We start from the raw sequence: 22,081 nt of genomic DNA, 5'->3' as shown, positions 1-22,081 counted from the left end.
GGATTGAGTGTTTCTATGGAGATGTGATCCACCCAACTGTGGGTGATAACTAACCCTGATTGAATTATTTCCATGAAGGTGTGGACCCCACTTATTCGGGATGGGTCTTGACTGGTTCACTGGAGTACTTAAGGGAACTCAAGAGCTGACACAGATGCTTGTTGATGTTGGAGATGCTTGGAGATGCAGACAGAAGGATGTTTGGAGATGCTAAGCTAAAAGATGAAGCCCAGAATTTACCCCAGAGAATTTAAGAGAGGACCCCCAGATGCTTAGAGAGAAATGCCCTGGGAGAAAGAAGCAAGGATTTACAGAAGCCAAGAGAGAGAAGAAAGAAAGAAGCCCAGAGACATTTTAGAGAAAGCCATTTTGAAAAACAGCCTGGGAAAAAGCAGACACCAGCCACGTGCCTTCCAAGCTGACAGAGGTGTTCTGGACACCACTGGCCTTCCTTCAGTGAAGGTATCCTCTTGTTGATGCCTCAGTTTGGTGACTTCTATCACAATTCTGTCACCTTAGAACTGCAAATGTGTAACCTAATAAATCCCTAGTAAATACAATTCACTTCTGGTATTTTCCATAATGGCAGCATTAGCAAACTGGACAACTCCATAAAAGACTGTGTTCTTTTAATCCACTCTTGTGGGGGCAGACATATTGTGGGTAGGATGTTTTGATTAGGTTGTTTCCATGGAGATGTGATCCACTGAATTGTGGGTGGTGCCTCTTGATTAGATTATTTTCATGGAGATGTGACCCTGACCATTCAAAGGGGGTCTGTGCCAGTTTGAATGTATTATGTCCCCCCAAACACCATTATTTTTGATGCAATCTTGTGTTGGTAGATGTATTAGTGTTGCTTATATTGTAATTCTTTGAGTATTTCCATGGAGATGTGACCCACCCAACTGTAGGTGATAACTCTAATTAGATAATTTCCATGGAGGTGTGGCCCTGCCCATTCAGTGTGGGCCTTGATTAGTTTACTAGAGCACTCTATAAGCTCAGACAGAAGAAGCGAGCTTGCTACAGCCAAGAGGGACACTTGGAAGAATGCACAAGAGCTGAGAGAGGAGCTGCAGCTTACAGAGACATGTTGGAGATGGCCTTTGAAAGCAGCTCCAGAGAAGCTAAGAGAGGACAAATGCCCCAAGATCAACTAAGAGTGACATTTTTGAGGAGTTGCAGCCTAGAGAGGAACATCCTGGGAGAAAGCCATTTTGAAACCAGAACTCTGAAGCAGATGCCAGCCATATGCCTTCCCAGCTAACAGAGGTTTTCAGGATGCCATTGGCCATCCTCCAGTGAAGGTACCTGATTGTTGATGCATTATCTTGGACCCTTTATGGCCTTAAGACTGTAACTTTGTAACCAAATAAAACCCTTTATAAAAGCTGATCCATTTCTGGTGTTTTGTGAAAAGAGCATTAGCAAATTGGAACAGGGTCTTTTCTGGAGTCCTTAAGAGACTTCAGGGAGAGAGAAAGTTCAGAGCTGACAGAGACCCAGAACACTTGGAGATGCAGACAGAAAGACATTTGGAGATACTAAGCTAAGAGATGAAGCCCCAAGTTCACCCCAGAGAAGCTAAGTGAGAACCCATAGACATTTAAAGAGGAAGCCACTATAATCAGAAGCTGAAAACAATGAAACCTGGGAGCAAAGGACCAGCAGACCCCAGCCACATGTCTTCCCAGCTGACAGAGGTGTTCCGGGTACATCAGCCTTTCTTCAGAGAAGGTATCATCTGAATGCCTTAATTTGAACATTTTCATGGCCATAGAACTGTAAATTTGTAACCTAATAAATTTCCATTAACAAAGCCAGTCCATTTCTGGTATTTTACTTTCTGGCAGCTTTAGCAAACCCAAACACCAGCAGTGCAAAAGATCATGGAGACAAGTAGCAAAGTTTTTTCTAGTGATGACTAGGGGTAATAGTCAGTGGTTCCACTTCTGTTTCTACCCCTTGATTTCTGGACCTGTGAATCCTGGCTATGGGAGAAACAGCACCATAGATTGATTCTGATTTAGAGTATACACAACCTTCTGGAGAATATTGCCCAGTCCTGCAAAGTGTTACCATCAGTTGATGCCATAGTTGAGTCATCAAAAGCTATTATACCATTCTATCAATCCACCTGCTTCAAGATGATGGGTAATGTGGTAAGACCAGTGAATTCCATGAGCATGTGCCTATTCCCACAATTCATTTGCTGTGAAGTGAGTTCTTTGATCAGAAGCAATGCTATGTGGAATACCTTGGATAATAATGTAAGTCCACAGATGGTAGTTTTGGCAGAAGCATTGCATGCAGGGAAGGAAAGTCCATATCCAGTGAGTCAATTCCAGTAAGAACTAAATGCTGCCTCCTTGCATGATGGAAGTGGTCCAATGTAATTAACCCGCCACCACATATCAGGCTGATCACCTTGGGGAGTGGTGCCATGTTGAAGACTGAGTGTATCCCTCTGCTGCCTGCAAATTGGGTACTCAGCAGTAGTTGTAGCCAGGTCAGCCTTGGTGAGTGGAAGTCCATGTTGCTGAGCCAATGCATAACCTCCATTCCTACCACATAGGCACTTTGTCCATGAGCCCATTGAGCAATGACAGGAGGGGCTGGGAAAGAGGCTGAATAGTAGCCATAGAACAGGTCATCCTATCCACTTGATTATTGAAATCCTTTGCTGAGGTTACCCTCTGGTGAACATTCACCTGGGACATAAATATCTTTGGGTTTTTCACCCATTCAGAAAGGCCTATCCAGATACCTCTTCCCCAGACCTTTTTTGTCACAGATTTTCCTTCCAAGTCCCTGACCACTCAATCAAACCATTGGTCACAGCCCATGAATAGGGATACAAATACACCCCTGGCCATTTCATCTTCTAAGCAAAATTAACAACTAGGTTCACTTCTTGAAGTTCTGCCCACTGGGAGGATTTCCCTTCACCACCGAACTTCAAGGACGTCCCAGAAAGTGGCTATAGTGCTGCAGCTGTTCACTTTCAGATGGGACCTGCATATTGTGCAGAACAATCTGTAAATCAGGTCTGAGTTTCCTCTTCCTTAGTTAACTGATTCTAGGAAATCAGACTGGGAGACTGAAGGTAATGTGGCAGGATTGGGGGCTATGGGCATTTGGGGCACTTCCTCATGTAACTTACATGTGCCAATTACTCATTATGCCACTTTGTTGGTTGTAGAAGAGGCCAGATGCAACAGCTTATCCTCCACCTTAGAAGGGATAGCTCAACATGCTCTACACTGCTGGACACCTAGAAATTTCACTGAGATGGAAGGTCCCTGGATTTTTGTGGGATACATCTTCACCCTCTGACATGCAAATACCTTACCGATAAATCTAGAGTAATTGCTACTTCTTGCTCACAAGGTCCAATCAGCATAATGTCACAGTGTTACATCCTGTGGGAGGGAAAGGTGATCAAGTCCCCTGTGGAGTAAATTATGACATCAGGTGGAAGACTTGACATACCCCTGAGGCAGGACAGTGAAAGTGTAATGCTGGTTTTCCCAGCTGAAAGTATACTGTGCCAGTTTGAATATATTGTGTCCCCCAAAAGCCATTACCTTTGATGTAATCTTGTGTGGGCAGACGTTATCAGTGTTGATTAGATTGTAAGTCTTTGAGTGTTTCTTTGGAATGTGCCCCACCCAGCTGTGGGTGATGACTCTGATTGGATAATTTCCATGGAGGTGTTGCTCTGCCCATTCAGGGTGGGTCTAAGTTGATCAGTGGAGCCACATAAATGAGCTAACATAACAGAAGGAACCCAGTGCTGCTGTGAGTGATGTTTGAAGAGGAGCCACAGCCAAGAGGGACATTTTGAAGAAAGCACAGGAGCTGCAGATGAGAGAGAGTTTGAAGACGGACGTTGAAAGGAGACTCTTGCTCCAGAGAAGCTAAGAGAGGACAAATACCCCAAGTGCAACTAAGAGTGACATTTTTGAGGAACTGCAGCCTAGAGAGGAATGTCCTGAGAGAAAGCCATTTTGAAACCAGAACTTTGGAGCAGACGCCAGCCATGTGCCTTCCCAGCTAACAGAGGTTTTCCGGACACCATTGGTCATCCTCCAGTGAAGGTACCCGATTGCTGATGTGTTACCTTGGACACTTTATGGCCTTAAGACTGTAACTGTGTAACCAAATAAACCCCCTTTTATAAAAGCCAATCCATGTCTGGTGTTTTGCATTCCGGCTGCATTAGCAAACTAGAACAGATTTTGGTACCAGAGAAGTGGGGTGCTTTTTCTGCTGAGTTTGCAAATACCAAACATGTTGGAATGGCTTTTTAAATGGATAAGGGGAAGATTCTGGAAGAATCGTGAGGCGCTTGATAGAAAAGGCCTAAACTGTTTGTGGAAATATGGACTCTAAAGATATTTCTGACGAGGACTTGAACAGAAATGATAAATCTGTTGTGAACTGGAAGAAAGGCAATCCTTGTTTTAAAGTGGCAGAGAATTTGGCAAAACTGAGTCCTGATGTCAGATGGAAGGAAGAATTTGAAAGTGACAACTTGGAATACTTAGCTGAGGAGATCTCCAGACTACCTGTGGGGAATGTACCCTGGCTTCTCCTTGCAGCTTATGGTAAAATGCGAGTGGAGAGAGATGAACTTAGAACTGAACTCTTGGGTTCAAAGAAACCAGAAGCTGATGGCTTGGAAAACTACACACTTCCAGGGGGTGGAATCACAGAAGGTACAGCCCAACATGAGGATGTAACCAAACATGGAACCCAGCCACCATTTCAGTATAAGCCAAGATTGGAAAAGGAGTTAAGCAGAAAGGATTTGTGGAAAGTCCTATTGTCTGACGGCTTTGACCCGTGTGCCTCATGCGAAGCCAACAGAATTTTTGCGAGATCTTTATAGACAGAGCCATTGCCAGTCTGGACTGGAGGAGACAGACAAGGAACAAATTGAAGGAAAAATTTCTTCAAAGACAGAGCCATGGAGGTTGAGGTCTGGAGTCAAGAGGTCTTGGGCTGGGAGAGCAGAGCAGCCCACACACATGGAAAGGGTGAGTTTGCCCTAGAGGTCAAGGGTGGGCCTTCCAACTTGATGCTCTGGAAGAGTTTTGCCACCTCAAGTCCCAAAGAGGATGGAGCACATTCCCAGGGAATTGGGGAGATCCTGGCTGCCACCCCACTGTTCTGAAGGGGTTGTTTGTGCCCTGGAGATGGAAGGGAATCTGAGAGCTGCCCTGATGTTTGAGGAGGGTGGGGCCAAGAAGGTGGTCTCCCCAATGTGTGGATATGTTGGAGCACTCACCTAAGCATTTGGAGAGGAAAGGGCTGCTGAAAAGACCCTTAGGAATGGTTAGACTCCCACTCTCTCAAGCCCCAAGGATGCAACATCGTTCTGTAAATGGCTCTCAGACTTTGAAATCTAATGGAGTTTGTTCTGCAGGTTTTAGGAACTGCTTTAGTCCTGTGAACCCTGTTTTCCTTATGGCAATGGGAATGTTTATCTTATGAATGTCCCTCCTTTGTATATTGGAAGCACATAACTTGTTCTCAGTTCATTGATCCAAAGCTAAAGGAGAATTATGCCTTAGGACCCACCACAGCTGTAATTGATTTTGATGGGATCTTGTACTTAACTTTTGTTACTGAAAAGATTTAAGTTTTTGTGATATTGTGATGGGATGAATGTATTTTGTATTTGGAAAGAATGTCATTTTGGGGTACAGGGGGTGGAATGTGCCAGTTTGAATATATTGTGTCCCCCAAAAGCCATTATCTTTGATGGAATCTTGTGTGGGCAGATGTTATCAGTGTTGATTAGATTGTAAGTCTTTGAGTGTTTCTTTGGAATGTGCCCCACCCAGCTGTGGGTGATGACTCTGATTGGATAATTTCCATGGAGATGTTGCTCCGCCCATTCGGGGGGGGGGTCTAAGTTGATCAGTGGAGCCATATAAATGAGCTGACATAACAGAAGGATCTCAGTGCAGCTGTGAGTGATGTTTTGAAGAGGAGCCACAGCCAAGAGGGACACTTTGAAGAAAGCACAGGAGCTGCAGATGAGAGAGAGTTTGAAGACGGACTTTGAAAGCAGACTCTTGCTCCAGAGAAGCTAAGAGAGGACAAATACCCCAAGTGTAACTAAGAGTGACATTTTTGAGGAACTGCAGCCTGGGAGAAAGCTATTTTGAAACCAGAACTTTGGAGCAGATGCCAGCCATGTGCCTTCCCAGCTAACAGAGGTTTTCCGGACACCATTGGTCATCCTCCAGTGAAGGTACCCGATTGCTGATGTGTTACCTTGGACACTTTATGGCCTTAAGACTGTAACTGTGTAGCCAAGTAAACCCCCTTTTTAAAAAGGCCAATCGGTCTCTGGTGTTTCGCATTCCGCAGCATTAGCAAACTAGAATATCCCAGATATCCACTAGCTTAGTCTCTTTCCTTTTTCAAATATTTACTCAAATGTCAGCTCCTCAATTTGACCACCCTATTTATATTTACAATCTACTTGGCACTTCTAATATCTTTTCCCTACTCCTTTTCTCCCATAGCTAACTTACAGTTTTATATAATATTATATGCAGTTTTAATTTGATATATTTATTGTTTATTTTATATCTCTCCCCACTAGAATGGAAGGTTCTTAAAGTGCAGAGATTTTGTCTGTTTTATTCACTGATGTATCTCTGATGTCTAGAACCATCCAGGATATAGTGGATGTGTTTTAGTTTCCTAGGCTGCTTAAGTAAATACCATGAAATGGTTCAGCTTAAATAATGGGAATTTATTTGTTCACAGTTTTGAGACCAGGAAAATATCCATATCAAGCATCATCAAGGTGAAGCTTTCTTTCCAAAGCCTGGCATGCTGGTGATCCTGGCTCCTCTATCATCTGGTAAGGCAGATGGTGGGATCTGCTGGTCCCTCCCTTCTCTTCTGGATTTCACTGATTTCAGCTTCTTACTTTCATAACTTTTTTTCTCTTTGTCTGAATTTCTATCTCTTATAAAGGACTCCAGTAATAGGATTAAGACCCATCCTCAATGATGTAGGACACACCTTAACTAAGTATCCTCATCAAAAGGTCTTACTTACAATTGGTTTTCACCCACAAGAATGGATTAGATTTTAAGAACTTGTTTTTCTGGGGTACATATAACTTCAAACCACTGCATAATTAGAATCTGTGGAACAAACGAAAATCTGCATTCTGGGTGTTCTGAGATTGTTTCCCAGGTAATACTCACAGGTATGCCACCTCTCTGAGGCTTTTCTTTTTCTTTTTTTTTTTTTTTTTGCTTTTGAATGAGTCAGATGAATGAATCATTACTGGAAAAAAGTAATGATATGCAATTTAAAATGAAAAAAGATGTTTTTTCCCATTGACAAACAATCTGTATCCCATGCTCAGATGCATTTTCAGCAGTCTTACCTCAGAGTGAATTTATGAACTACTTATGAACTCCTTCCAAAGAGGGGAGAAGACTTTGTATCTTAATCTTTGTATGCCACACCACCTCTATTGCTGATATTTTTTACAGGTTGTCTTACTCCTTAAACTCTTGTAGATCTTGCATAAAGGGCTTAAAGTCTTCATCAACACTGTAGAAGTACTACTCCTGAGACCCGAATGCTGAACAAAATTTCTCTAAGTTTTGATAACTGGGTTGTCATAGGTGTCCAGGAAATCTTACAGAAGTCATTTAAAAAAAAATCTGAGTTTGGGATTGACACAGTTCTTTCTAACATAATCTGAGATAACGGAGCAATTCAATAGGAGATCTGTGTACATGAAGGCCCTGGATCTTCTGGAAGGAATGAGCTCCCTTCTCCTGCCCATCACACACTTAAGCATTAAATTTAAGCATATGAATACCTTCAACAATTTGCTAGAGGTTAAATGGCAAAATCTTATACTTTCTACACATTCTTTGCTCAAGAACTGTTTCTCTAAAAGGTCTGTTGCAGAAGCCTGCAAAAACAACTAATCTTCAAAGATTCTTTATGAATTCCATTGAATTCCTTTCTCAATAGCATTAGAGAAAACTTGAAGACTCCCAGCATAAGAGAGAAGTCATTGTACTTTCCTAGGTTGAATTCAACTATATATCTACATAGGTTTGCACTCTCTCCTAATTCTTTCTGGAAGGAGTACAACATTCATCTATTGGCTTTTGATGTGCCATGTACATTTTTAATGGGTTCTCAGGATAAGGTTATAATTTCCCTTTTTTTATTCCTTCTCAAAAAACTCTTTTCCTTCCCTTCTTGTAGTCTGCATTCTAATTTCTGTCCTGTCTCTACCACACAGTGGGGTGAGACCATGATGCATACTAGGCACATGGGAGTTGTAACAAGCCATGGAGCATGTCCAGGGTCAGATGCTGAGTGATGTGGAAGAGGTAAAATATTAGTATATGTGGGCAAAAGCAAAGTTAGGGGCATGGCCAGTCTGGGGCTGAAGGTTTGAAAGAAGTATACCTTATTCTCTGCAACTGACTACTCAAAAGCCTTAGAATGCTTATTTTGCCATATTTATCATATTATCATATCAAATTTCTCTCAAGTTCTTAAGTCCTGGATCTCTTATATTCTCTTTTGCCAGAAGTTTGCAGCTATGGTTTTCAGTTTTCTCCAGTATTGGCAATGGCTTTTCTTATCTCTGAGAGACTAAAACATCAACTTCAGATTTCTGTTTACTTCTCAAGTCCTCAAACCCAACAACCTCTAAGGATATTTGTCAGTAGGGTGGCCAGAAATTAATCACTCATTTCTCATTGTCTAAGTTTGCCAAGCTGCTATAACCAAACAACACAAATCGGTTGGCTTAAACAACAGGAATTTGTTGACTCACAGTTTGGAGGTTAGTCTGTAGCATTCTTTGGTGGCTGGCTGGCAATCAATCTTTGCCTCTGTCATACGACAATCAGTCTCTCTCTGTCTCCTCCTGTGGCTTGTACTTCCATGTCCATATTTCCTTTACTTCTAAGGACTCCGTTTATACCAGGTTCAGGCCCATCCTTCTTCAGTTTGTCCCCATCTTAATACGATCTTTGAAGATCTTATTTACAAATTAGTTCCCACCCAAAGGACTGGGGGTTAAGACTTGAACATGCCTTTCCAGGGGACATTATTCAATCTACCACAGTCACCAATTATGAGTCAAGAGTATACCAGTTTTTACTTGCCTTATGTCTCTCTCTTTTGTAATTATTGTGGTAATATATATACCACATAACAGTTTCCATTTTAACCACTTTCAAGTATACAATTCAGTGGTGTTAATTACTTTCACAATGTTGTGTTACCATCACCACCATCCTTTATCTTGTCTTATCTCTTTTAATACTTACAATGACCTCCTGGCAGTAAGGAGGGAGTATGTAAACAGTATCATGATTTCCCAGTGTTCTGGTTTGCTAATGTGGCCATTTTGCAAAACACCAGAAATGGATTGGCTTTTGTAAAGGTGGTTTATTTGGTTACACAGTTACAGTCTTAAGGCCATAAAGTGTCCAAAGTAAGGCATCAACAATAGGGTGCTCCAGTGAACTAATCAAAGCCCATGCTGAATGGTCGGGGCCACACCTCTACGGAAACATTCAATCAGAGATCACACCCTAACCAAAGGTGTCACTCACAGTTGAGTGGGTCACATCTCCTTGGAAACAATCTAATCCCAATATCCTGTGAGACTGGATTAAAAGGTCATGGCTTTTTCTTGGGGGACATAATATATCCAAACTGGCACACCCAGTTTTCCACTCAGTCTCATTTAGGCTGACCATACAGCTAACAGTGTTTCCTTTTCACTATTCCACGGCACCTCTTTAGCCCTGCTTCAATGGCAAATTCCTCTTACATGCCAGTTTTCCCCCCTGTATTGAACTGAAAAGCAATTTAATAAAATCCTAATTGTAGACTCCTTCCTTCTTTGGTTAACACAGAACCCCACAGAGGAAAGAATTCCTACAGATAAAAAAGCAAGAGTTGTCCTTCTTGTGATGACTTGGCATTATTAATTATATATAGTTTCAGTCATCTCAAAGGGAAGACTTTGTGAAAGAACATGAAGAGATGAACTGCTCTTTGAGAACATAAGCCAGAGATGGAAATGAGGCCTTCTCAGGATTCCCAAAGACTACTGAGGCATTATGGAAGTGAAAGGAAATGCTTGACTCCATAGTGAAACAGAGCTCAAAGCCTCATGCTTGACTGTGCAGTGGGAGGAGGTGGCTGGCAGAGTAGTGGTTTTCACTTAGTCCCAAGTTTCACCTTCCTTCTGAAATATTCTCATTTAATAACCACTGACCCCACCACAATAGGTCTCTGGGGTGCACTGCTTCTCTTCAATGTTCTGGCCAAAGAGTGAATGAAACCTCTTCTCTCCACTCCCCTGAAATAAGCTGGAATGCTCAAAAGAGTTTACTAAATGGCAAATAAGAACAAAGAAATTAAGCACAGGAACTACTAAAAATATATAAACAGGTACTTAAGTTACCTGGGAATGAAGAATGCAAAGTGTTATGAAGTTCTTAAAGATCTACAGATATTTGTGACTGGTTTACAGAAAGTTTCTTCTGGCTGGTAATAGCGTTATTTGGCTACCCAGAAACTTTAGCCCCTTCCACAGTGTGTCCATTTGAATATATTATGTCCCCCACACAAGTTATGATCTTTTAACCCGATCTTGTTGGGTGGGACCTTTTTATTGAGTTATGGTTCCCCCAGTTATGTTCTGTTTTTGAAATATATAAATATGTGTGAAAATCAACTGCTCAGCATGGGTAGTCCCTCAAAATTCCTGTCAAGGAAAACACGGAGGGACAAACAGTATGTGAATGGGAGACAACTTGGTGTTGTAAAAAAACAGGGTAATCTACTTTGGTTTTCTGTCCTTTGGATATGGAAAATAGCAGGGCACTTACCATCTTTCCCATCCCTGGTTGCCTCTTCTCCAGCAGGTGGTGTTGCTGGTTATAGGTAGTCCCTGTATCCTTGTCTCCTGCTAGGGCAAACCACTCAAATGTGTTCTTGATGAGATTTTGATGAGGAATTATCTTAAACAGTAAATATATTTGGACAGAATCAACACTTCCAGAAATACTGAAAGGGTTAAAAGCCCTTGATAATACTCATAAAAATAAAAGGTACTTTTTATTGAATATTTGTTAAATACCATACAGTGTATTTAAGGTGCTTATCACATTACTTTTTGTAACTCTCATTGTTGCCATTTTACAAGATGAAACAGAAGTTCTGTGAGATTAAGTAGCTTGTCCAAGATCTTATAGTACGACTTGTTTAATGCAACTTTATTGAGATTCACGCACCATACAATCCATCTAGAGTATAACATACAATCAATGGCTCACAGTAGCATCACATAGTTGTGCATTCATCATCACGATCAATTTTAGAATATTTTCATTACTCCAAAATATAGTCTGATGTATAACCACTGTGATTATTATGTCATTTTGCTCAACCCAATCATACTGTACAGTCTTCTGTACAGAATATATAGCATTTGAAATTGTTTCATGGCTCTCTTATCAAAACTATTTCTTGAACTTGAAAATTACCTTGTCTCTGTGGAGGGCAAGCAGGTGCAGGGAGGGTAGTCTTGTTTATGGCATGTTTAGAGACTTTTTCAGACTGTGTGTTCCCATAGCTAACTAACCCACTTTTAATGTTGTTGTTTAACTTGTGTTCTTATTGGTTGCAGATTCAGAGGTATTATTTCATTATCTTGCCTGGGTCAAAACCAGTTTGGGACTTTTTATATGCGAGAATACTGGCCAGGGAGGCAGTGCAAAGAGTGTCATGGAAAGGACACTGAACTGAGAACCCAAGATATGCTCCTTTCTGGCTTTGCTTCCTGGTGTTTTCCTCCAACACGTTTTCTCACCGGCACAAATTATCCCTGCCTCTCTCCTGGCTTTTGTTTTTTTTTTTAATGCAATTTTATTGAGGTATATTCACATAACAAACAATCATCCAAAGTGTACAATCAGTTGTTCACAGTATCATCATATAGTTGTGCATTCATCACCACAATCTTTGAACATTTTCCTTACTCCAATAAATAAAATTAAAATTAAAATTAAAAAAGAACATCCAAAACAGCCTATTCCCCTTCTCCCCCCCCATTGTTTATTTACTTTTAAGAAAAATACAGTTTTATTGAGATATAGTCACACATCCTACAGTCACCCACAGTGTACAATTAGTTATTCACAACACTATCATACAGCTGTGTGTTCATCACCAAAATCAATTTTTGAACCTTTTCCTTACTCCAAAATAAAACTAAAAGCAAGAAAGAACACCCAAAACTTTGCATCCCTTCCATTCTACCCTCCCCTGGGGTTTTGACAAGGACAAAAATTGGTGGTATAGGATAGAGGGAGTTAACTATAAAGCAGACTCAACATTCCAGTTTTATTTATTACTGAGAGGCTTGCAGAAATAGGATCTGGTGACTGATGGAAGCTGGGTAAGAGGATGAAACCACTTCCTTCCTCATTTTTTTTAGCTCACCTCTTGAATCCCAGTTAATTCTGGCTCAGTTCTGGGATGATTTTGAAGGCTTAAATATTTCAGAACATACAAATGAGCAGCCTGTGGCTGCTTCCACCACTGAGAGTTTTGCTGCTTCTGGGTGAGTGAGGGTTATTCAGGAATAGGGTAATTTTAGCCACACCTCCTGCCCTGACAGTGAGACGAGGAGCAGGTCTGGGTACTGGAAGCTGAGAACAGGTTGAAAGGGGAGAGAATACCCTAAAATTCTTACCATTCCACTGGTTTCTAAAGTCAGAATTCAGAGGTACTTTCAGAGTCCCTGGGAAGTCCATTCTGCACCAAACATTCTTGTTGACTTTGTAACCATGCAAAGATACAGGGATGAGATAAGGAGGACATGAGAAATGAGTACCCTTATAAGAGATCAACTAGGAGCAGGCTCTTGAGGTGGGCTCTGGGGCTGGAAGGAGCCCAAGATCACCTCTGCCTTTCCCCTTCCTCACATACACTATCAAATTTGCTCTCAATGTCTTCTGTGAGACATTGAGACCTACTCTTTTCTCTTTTACAGCTTTTGCAGACAGGAGAGTTGGTGAATTTGCTCTTTACTTTCTTAGATTGATGGGATTACTGCCTCACAATGTGATGCTTTATTTACTAGGTAGGAAAATGTCTGTTCCACCAAGAATCAGGCTCGAGTTCAGCATCAGCAGTTCCTTCACCTCAGTGAGGTCTGAGATTTGATTCTTGGCGAGATTCCTGCTGGATTTACCAAGTGACTGAAGACCCAAGGAAATGAGTCTGTTGTCAGTAGACAGGTATTTAATTGGGTCTACAATAATATTCTGTGGCCCCTGACCTCCCCTGGAATCTCCTTTGGAAACCACAGTCTATCCAAGGCTATTTATTCGCACTCTTTTCTGTGCTCTGCCCCTCAGTAGATCTCCTGAAGACAGTGATGAACCTTGAGCCTCTATGGATCAACGTGTTCCTGGATGACTACGTGACTCTGAAGTGTCAGTGGGCCCCCAGCCCTGGGGACCACTCCATCCAGTGGTTCCTCAAGGGGAGCCCCATCCTGATCAAGGTCCAGCACAGCTTTCAGGCCAACCAGAATGACAGTGGGGAGTACAGGTGTCAGACGGACCAGCTGAGTCTCTGCTACCTTGTGCACCTGGGCATGTTTTCCAGGCAGTGGAGGACAACCCAGGAAGAGTTGTGGAAGACTAGGAGAGATAAAACTCTGCTTACATTACAGAGGTTTTCAGAAAAGGGCTGTGAGTTTTTTGAAGTAGCTTTTGCCCTCTCATTTCCCTTTTCACCTATTTCCTCTTGCTCAGCACATGTGAGCATATGTTAATGATTTTTTTTTTTTTTTTTTTGCCTCAGTCATGGTTGAGAAAGGAAAGCACAAGGCCACAAACAGGCTTCCCAGTGTGAGAGGCGTAGAAGGAAATCCTTACCCCATTTAAAAACAACACAAAACAAAACAAAAAAAACTTACTCTCATGGCAGTGTGATAAAGTCTAGTGGTTGGAGGCAAACAGATCTTCAAAGGCCCTGATGTGGTTGCATGCCTGACATGTCTGAGGAACAAGGAGGCTGTTCTGACCTGAGTTCAGGTGGCTGGAAGGAAGAAAAAAATCTGGAAGATGAGGTCAGAGGTACTGGAAGAAGAGGGGAAAGAGATATCACAAACTACCTATGCCAAACTAAAGTGGATTAGTGATTACCATCCAGTTCTAGACTCAGAATTGATGATTGGTGAAAATTTGTTGATGTTTCCCAACTGAGTTGTATCTCAGTCATGTAACTTCTTGAGATGCTTTTCAGAATGGAGGGTTCTGTGGTCAAATTAATGAGGAAAATGCTTCATACTCTTTCCCCCTCCTTATGTGTTCACAAAGCTCATTCAAAGATTCAAGAAGCCCTGTTGTAAACTCTTCAACTGTGTTTCCTAAAGCATTTTCCAAACCTAGATAACCACAAAACCTTTTTCCTCTGTCACTTCTATTAATGTCCCTCAGAACAGATATGCCCAAGGTTACCCTTTGGAAATGCTAATCAAGTGCTTTGGCTGAAAAGGCAGAGAGATGAAGAGATCTTCTGAAAGACTTCCTGGCCTGCTGTTGGCCTTGGTCTTCACAAAGTCTCCCAACTGGGGACCTCACTGTTTATTCCAGGATTTCCACCTTAATGCCTATCATTTTTCTCATCCTTCTGCCTCTCCTACTAGGTCCGGCAATTCCATCCATCTCACCATTCTTTCCAGCTTGTTACCAAGTCACGTTCTACCTGTTGATGGGACTTTTGTTTGCAGTGGTCGCAGGTCTGTTTCTCTGTGCAGAGAGACTGTTGAAGCCCAGTGGGGGATTGGAGGAACCGCAGAGTCAAATGGAAGCAGGGCCATCAGGATAACAGCATCTCTTCAGGCCTTAACTTTCTCCCTCCCCTAGTCCCTCCTTGATCACCTGGGCTAAGGAGCCATCCTTTAGCCTCCAGGGTAAGAAAGGACCTGTGATCTTCAGGGCTAGGCCCCAGTGGTTTCTACTCTCACTCCTGAATTCTTGAAGGTCAAGACACAGCCTGCCCGGCTTTATAAGGACTCCCAGAAAATGTGTTTTCACAGATCCTGAACAGAGGCTCCTCAAATTCACAAAATCTCGGTAAATCCTGCTTTTACCTTCAAAATGTATCCAACAATTTGAGTAATCCTTAGTACTTTACCACCATTACCCTGGTCCAAGCCATGATCATCTCTTACCTGGGTTATAGAAATAGCCTCCTAACTGGTTTCTCCTCAACCTAGCCACCCTACAGTCTAATCTCACCGCAACAGCCAGAATGATTGTGCCAGTTTGAATGTATTGTGTCCCCCAATCACCATTATCTTTGATGTGGTCTTGTGGGGCAGACGTTTTGGTGCTGATTAGATTTGCTTGGAATGTGCCCCATCCAGCTGTGGTGATGACTCTGATGAGATATTCCCATGGAGGCATGGCCCCCACCCATTCAGGTTGGCCTTGATCAGTGGAGCCATATAAATGAGCTGACTCAAAGAGAAGGAACTCAGTGCAGCTGTGAGTGACGTTTTGAAGAGGAGCAAGCTTGCTAGAGAGGAACGTCCTGGGAGAAAGCCATTTTGAAACCAGAACTTTGGAGCAGACGCCAGCCACGTGCCTTTCTAGCTAACAGAGGTTTTCCGGATGCCATTGGCCATCCTCCAGTGAAGGTACCTGATTACTGATGTGTTACCTTGGACACTTTATGGCTCTAAGACTGTAACTGTGTAGCCAAATGAACCCCGTTTTTATAAAAGCCAATCCATCTCTGGTGTTTTGCATTCTTCAGCATTAGCAAACTAGAACAATGATCTTTTAAAAATGTGTCATATCTGTCACTTCTTTGCTGAAAACCACTGTGGTAGTTTGAAGCTGTTATGTGCTCCAAAAAATCATGTTCTTACATTTAGTCCATTCCTGTGGGTGGCAGATCTATTGTAGGTAGGACCTTTTTTAATTTCTTCATTTTTTTAAATTGTGGAATATAACATACATATATATAAAAGTGACAACTTTCAAAGTGGAATTTAACAAGTAGCCATAGAGCAAATTTCAAAGAAATTGCAGTCCACAATTTCAGTTATTTCCTTATTGTGAAATACAACATATATGCAGAAAGATGATAACTTTCAACGTATGGTTCAACGAGTAGTTATACAGGAAATTTCAAAGAATGCTATGGGTTACAGTACCATAGTTTCAGTTATTTCATTATTGTGAAAGGTGATAACTTTCAAAGTACAATCTAACAAGTAGCTACAAGCAAATTTCAAAGAATGTTATGGGTTACAGTTCCACCATTTCAATTCTTTCTATCTAGCTTTCTAATACTCTAGCAACTAAGAAAAAAAAAAAACATAAAGATTCAGTATTCATTATCCTTGTTAAATTCCATCTTATCTGTTGCTACCCCTTTCTCTAGTTTAATCACTTTCCCGATCATCAGGGATGTCTAGGAAGTGAACACCCTAACTTGTTCATGTTGACATTATGGGAAAGAGGGATGCATCTGGCTGATGTTCTTGAAGAGGCTGTTGTTCTGGATTTGGGGACTTATCTGGCATAGGTACGCTCTTGAGAATTTAAATTTCTGAAAAATAAATGTAGTGAGTGAAACTTCTGTAGAGTCTCAGATACCGTCTAGGGTTTCTTTAGGGTTTTTGGGACTACTGTTGATTTGGGGTTGTCAGATTGTGACCATTTGGCATATCTCGCTGAAACTTGCATAGGAATAACCTCCAGGATAGCCTCTCAACTCTATTTGAAATCTCTTAGCCACTGAAACCTTATTTTGTTGCCTTTCTTTCCCCTCTTTTGGTTAAAAAGGCATTCTCAATCAGGTGGGACCTTTTGATAAGATTATTTCAGTTGAGATGTGACCTACCTCATTCAAGGTGGGTCTTAATCCTCTCACTGGAGTTCTTTGTAAGAGGATAAAGGACACAAAGAAAATCCAGAGAATTCATGGAAAAAGCCCCAGAGAAGCTGAGACACAAGGACACACCCAGAAAAGCTAAGAGAGACAGAAACTACAAGAAAGAAACAAGCAGCCAGAGGCTGGAAGCAACAAAACCCAGGAGAGGACCATGAGATATCTGCCATGTACCTTCCCATGTGAAAGAAGTGCCCAGATGCTGGCCCGTCTTCAGAGTCCAGGTATAATCCTGTGGTGCCTCTAGTTGGGACATTTTCATGGCCTAAAAACTAAATTATAAGCTAATAAACACCTATTGTAAAAGCCAACCCATTTCCGGTATATTGCATTCCAGCAGCTTTAGCAAACCAGTACAACCATGCAATAGCAGCCCATTTCACTTAAAGGAAAAGCCAAAGCCTTTGTAACATTCTACTCTTTGTAACAAAAGAGTCTATTGTTCCTCACTGACTCTCTTTTTTTAAAAGTTGGCAGTTTCTTTTGAACCAGGCAAATAATGACATTTTAAATAAAACTCAGCTTTAAATCTCTTTATTACATGACTAAAATATTACATTAGTAAATATCACATCACCTTTCTAGGGCCATTCTTGTTAGTACAGTGGTTAGTATCCTTTCCTGGCATGTGGTAGACTGTGCTTTGATTCCCTAACAGGGAATACAGACCAGGCCTTTTTCCTTGTCCCATTTCTACCCTCATGCCTCCTAAATATCTCCTTTTGGTTTTCAGTTGAAATCCAAACACCGAAACATCCAAATTGTGTGTTATGGACTAAAGAAAATGGGGCATGGAAAAGACTTAATTCATAAAGCAGAAGGACTGATGTGAATAGTACGGCTTTATTGACCAGTGAATCCACTCTTGCCTGCCTCCAGCAGTGCACCCTCCACCTGGCCCTAGGGCATCGGCTCTGAATCTCTTTAGACCTTTCCAACTGGCCCCCAGGAGTGATGCTCCCTGGGGATACATGTGTCAGGGACGGATCTCGATAACAGGAGGGTCATTTCCACAAAAGGTCACCCTCCTTGATTGTGTGCTGCTTTCTCTCCCTAGTGACATTCCGATACCTCTGAGGAAAGATGGCTGGTAAAAGAGGAGGAATCATATCAAAATAACTCACGGTCTTCTGCTAACTGGTTTTGTTTATTTCGGTATCATAAATCCTAAAAACCAAAGAGCAACTTAAAACTGAAGCCGATAGTGCATTGGCCGGGAATCGAACCCGGGCCTCCCGCGTGGCAGGCGAGAATTCTACCACTGAACCACCAATGCTAACGACAAATCAAATTTTGCAGCGCCGCCTATTAACGTTAACTCTGACCCTGGCTGTAGTCCACAGGAAGAGTCAGGTCGCCCTTTCGAATTACGGTTTCGAAAATACTGCCTTTATATTTCAAGATTCTAAAACCTTAAGACTTAAAAAAAACCAAACAAACATTTTTTTTAAAACTCCAGGCTCTTCTCTTGGTAACAGGCTTTCAGCTTTACCGAACGGTTGGACTCACAGGCAATCTACAGTAGCACCCAGACCCTGCACGCCCGGAGGGCCCTGCTTCCAACTAAGAATCCCGGAGAGAATTTGTGGTCTGGGGAAGTTACAGCGTAAACTCGCTTCTGCCACAACCACCTCCGAGCACCCTTAGAACCAGCGGGGGGAAGCTGGAACTTTCTCCTTGTTTCTTAAATTCCAGCAGCTTCGAGTCAGCGGCGGGCGGGGCAGACGTCCCCACCCCGCGCCCCGCCTCGCCTTCTCCCCGATCCGCTGAGTCAGCCCGGGCGGGTGGGGACCTGCGGCTCTCGGCTCGCCGAGAAGGGGCTGGAAGGTTCGCGGCGGCGGGGGTGGGAGGAGGCGGGTCCCCAGTACCGGGATAAAAACCCGGTGGAAGCGACGCAGAGCAGATCCGAGCTGGAGAGAAGACGAGAACGCACCGCAGACGCCTCGACCGCTGAGCAGCACCGACTCTCGCAGCGTCGCGCATCTGACTCCGCATCCCAATCGTCCCCAAGAACGCGAGAAGACAGAGTCATGTCAGCCCCGAAGGAAGTGGCCATCGGCATCGACCTGGGCACCACGTACTCGTGCGTGGGCGTGTTCCGGCACGGCCGGGTGGAGATCCTCGCCAATGACCAGGGTAACCGCACCACGCCGAGCTACGTGGCTTTCACCGACACGGAGAGGCTGGTCGGCGACGCAGCCAAGAGCCAGGCGGCCCTGAATCCGCACAACACGGTGTTCGACGCCAAGCGACTGATTGGGCGCAAGTTCGCGGACTCGACGGTGCAGTCGGACATGAAGCATTGGCCCTTCCAGGTCGTCAGCGAGGGCGGCAAGCCCAAGGTGAGCGTGTCCTACCGTGGGGAGGACAAGGCATTCTACCCCGAGGAGATTTCTTCCATGGTGTTGAGCAAGATGAAGGAGACGGCTGAGGCGTACCTGAGCCAGCCGGTAAAACACGCGGTGATCACGGTGCCTGCCTACTTCAACGACTCCCAGCGCCAGGCTACCAAGGACGCGGGCGCCATCGCGGGGCTCAAAGTGCTGAGGATCATCAATGAGCCCACGGCGGCCGCCATCGCCTATGGGCTGGACCGGCGGGGCGTTAGAGAGCGCAACGTGCTCATTTTTGACCTGGGAGGGGGCACCTTTGACGTATCGGTCCTCACGATCGACGGCGGTGTTTTTGAAGTGAAGGCCACGGCTGGAGACACCCACCTGGGTGGAGAGGACTTCGACAACCGGCTGGTGAATCACTTCGTGGAAGAGTTCCGGCGGAAGCACAGGAAGGACATGAGCGGGAACAAGCGGGCCTTACGCAGGCTGCGCACTGCCTGCGAGCGTGCCAAGCGCACCCTGTCCTCCAGCACTCAGGCCAACCTGGAGATCGACTCCTTGTTCGAGGGCGAGGACTTCTACACATCCATCACTCGAGCCCGCTTTGAGGAGCTGTGCTCAGATCTCTTTCGCAGTACCCTGGAGCCCGTGGAGAAGGCCCTGCGGGATGCCAAGCTGGACAAGGCCCAGATCCATGACGTCGTCCTGGTGGGTGGGTCCACCCGCATTCCTAAGGTGCAGAAGCTGCTGCAGGACTTCTTCAACGGCAGGGAGCTGAACAAGAGCATCAATCCCGATGAGGCCGTGGCTTACGGGGCTGCTGTGCAGGCGGCAGTGCTAATGGGGGACAAGTGTGAGAAAGTGCAGGATCTCCTGCTGCTCGACGTGGCTCCCCTGTCCCTGGGGCTGGAGACTGCAGGTGGAGTGATGACCACACTGATCCAGAGAAATGCCACTATCCCCACCAGGCAGACCCAGACTTTCACCACCTACTCTGACAACCAGTCTGGGGTCCTTGTCCAGGTGTTCGAGGGTGAGAGGGCCATGACTAGGGACAACAATCTGCTGGGGTGCTTTGAGCTCAGTGGCATCCCACCTGCCCCACGTAGGGTCCCCCAGATTGAGGTGACCTTTGACATTGATGCCAATGGCATCCTGAATGTGACAGCCACTGACAAGAGCACAGGCAAGGCTAACAAGATAACTATTACCAATGACAAGGGCCGGCTGAGCAAGGAGGAGGTAGAGAAGATGGTGCGTGAGGCTGAGCAGTACAAGGCAGAGGATGAGGCCCAGAGGGACAGGGTGGCTGCCAAAAACTCCCTGGAGGCCTATGTCTTCCATGTGAAGAGCTCCCTGCAAGAAGAAGGCCTGAGGGACAAGATTCCTGAAGAGGACAGGCACAGAGTGCAAGACAAGTGTCAAGAAGTCCTCTCCTGGCTGGAGCAGAACCAGCTGGCAGAAAAGGAAGAGTATGAGCATCAGAAGAGAGAGCTGGAGCAAATCTGTTGCCCTATTTTCTCCAGGCTGTATGGGGGGCCTGGTGTCCCTGGGGGCAGTAGTTGTGGGGCTCAAGCCCGCCAGGGAGGTCCCAGTACTGGCCCCATCACTGAGGAGGTAGATTGAATGACCTCTCATGACAAGTCATCTGTCACTGTCAGGGCTAGGCTTATAGGTCCTCTAGACTGAATTCTGTGATCTTACTTTATAACTTCAGGAGTTGGAGTGGTGGAGATCTTATCCCCAAATGGGGAGCTTTCTTTTCAGTATATTTTATAACTGAGGTCTTTGTCATTTGACCTTTCTCCCCTTTACTTCTCTTTTCCCACTTCAAACAAACAAGTTAATAATTTATTATTAACATTTTTGTGACACTGTAACATTTGAAAATTGCTTTCACCTATGTTTTGTGTATTTTGTTACTTGCATGCATGGATTTTGTTATGTGAAATATAGTTTATAATTCTAAATAAATTTTTAAAACACCTTCTTAGTTTTCATTTCAACCAGTTAAGTACATGAAGGTACTGGGCTTTCACAAGTGGATAATGTTGGGGTGGGTACTGAAGGAGGAATGTGAAGAAAATAAACAAGGTTATGTGCATGATTTCTATAGGGGAAAACAGGAGAAAGGGAAGAGTTTGAGGCAGGCCCACTGAGATGTACTGAAGTGTGAGAGCTGATAGGGAGCAGAATGTGGCTTACAATGCAAGAAGAGGTGGTGGTGGAAAAGTGGAGAATGCAGAGAAACTTCAGTCTCTACAAGGTCACTGCTCCCCGGTGTGTCTCTAAGATAAAATGTGTATAGCAGGAGTTACAGTTTAGTTCGCCAGTGTATGTGTCCTAACTCTGACAAATAGCTTACATGCTGGTAAGCTGTCTTTTCTCATGTCACTTTATCCATTATTCTTTTAGAGAACAGGTCCCAAGTCCTGGACACTGGGGAAGTAGGGAGTGTCCAGGAGGGAGTAGGTCTAGTGATGTGATTAAAGTTACTATTGACTTTTATCTACATGAGAGAAATAGCATGGCCTCATCTGCTTTCTGCTTATGTGCCCCAGGATGATAACAATCATATCAACAGTAATAATACCTACACGAGAGGCACCATAGCATAATGGCAATATCGAAACCACACTTAATGAGGTTTTCAGCTCTGTCACTTTAAATACTGTGCAAATTAACCTCTCTGAGCTTCAGTTTCCTCTTCTGTATAATGGAGGTGATGATGA

General features: G+C 43.7%; 1 protein-coding gene and 1 non-coding gene across 2 annotated transcripts; one reads left to right on the top strand and one right to left on the bottom strand.

Annotated features, from left to right (window-relative positions):
• Nucleotides 1–18,218: 18,218 nt before the first annotated feature.
• Nucleotides 18,219–18,289, bottom strand: TRNAG-GCC. The gene has a single exon. It is a non-coding gene; the product is annotated as a tRNA-Gly (tRNA).
• A 613-nt stretch (nucleotides 18,290–18,902) lies between these two features.
• Nucleotides 18,903–21,335, top strand: HSPA6 (heat shock protein family A (Hsp70) member 6). The gene has a single exon (XM_037813325.1). It carries the CDS (start codon nucleotides 19,044–19,046, stop codon nucleotides 20,973–20,975), a length of 1,932 nt encoding a protein of 643 aa, XP_037669253.1. The 5' UTR covers nucleotides 18,903–19,043; the 3' UTR covers nucleotides 20,976–21,335.
• The last annotated feature ends 746 nt before the right edge of the window (nucleotides 21,336–22,081 follow it).

Source organism: Choloepus didactylus, chromosome 2, assembly GCF_015220235.1.
Source record: "Choloepus didactylus isolate mChoDid1 chromosome 2, mChoDid1.pri, whole genome shotgun sequence".
Classification (NCBI taxonomy): domain Eukaryota; kingdom Metazoa; phylum Chordata; class Mammalia; order Pilosa; family Megalonychidae; genus Choloepus; species Choloepus didactylus.
The sequence above is the reverse complement of the archived record's forward strand: the minus strand, read 5'-3'. Positions and strand labels throughout refer to the sequence as shown.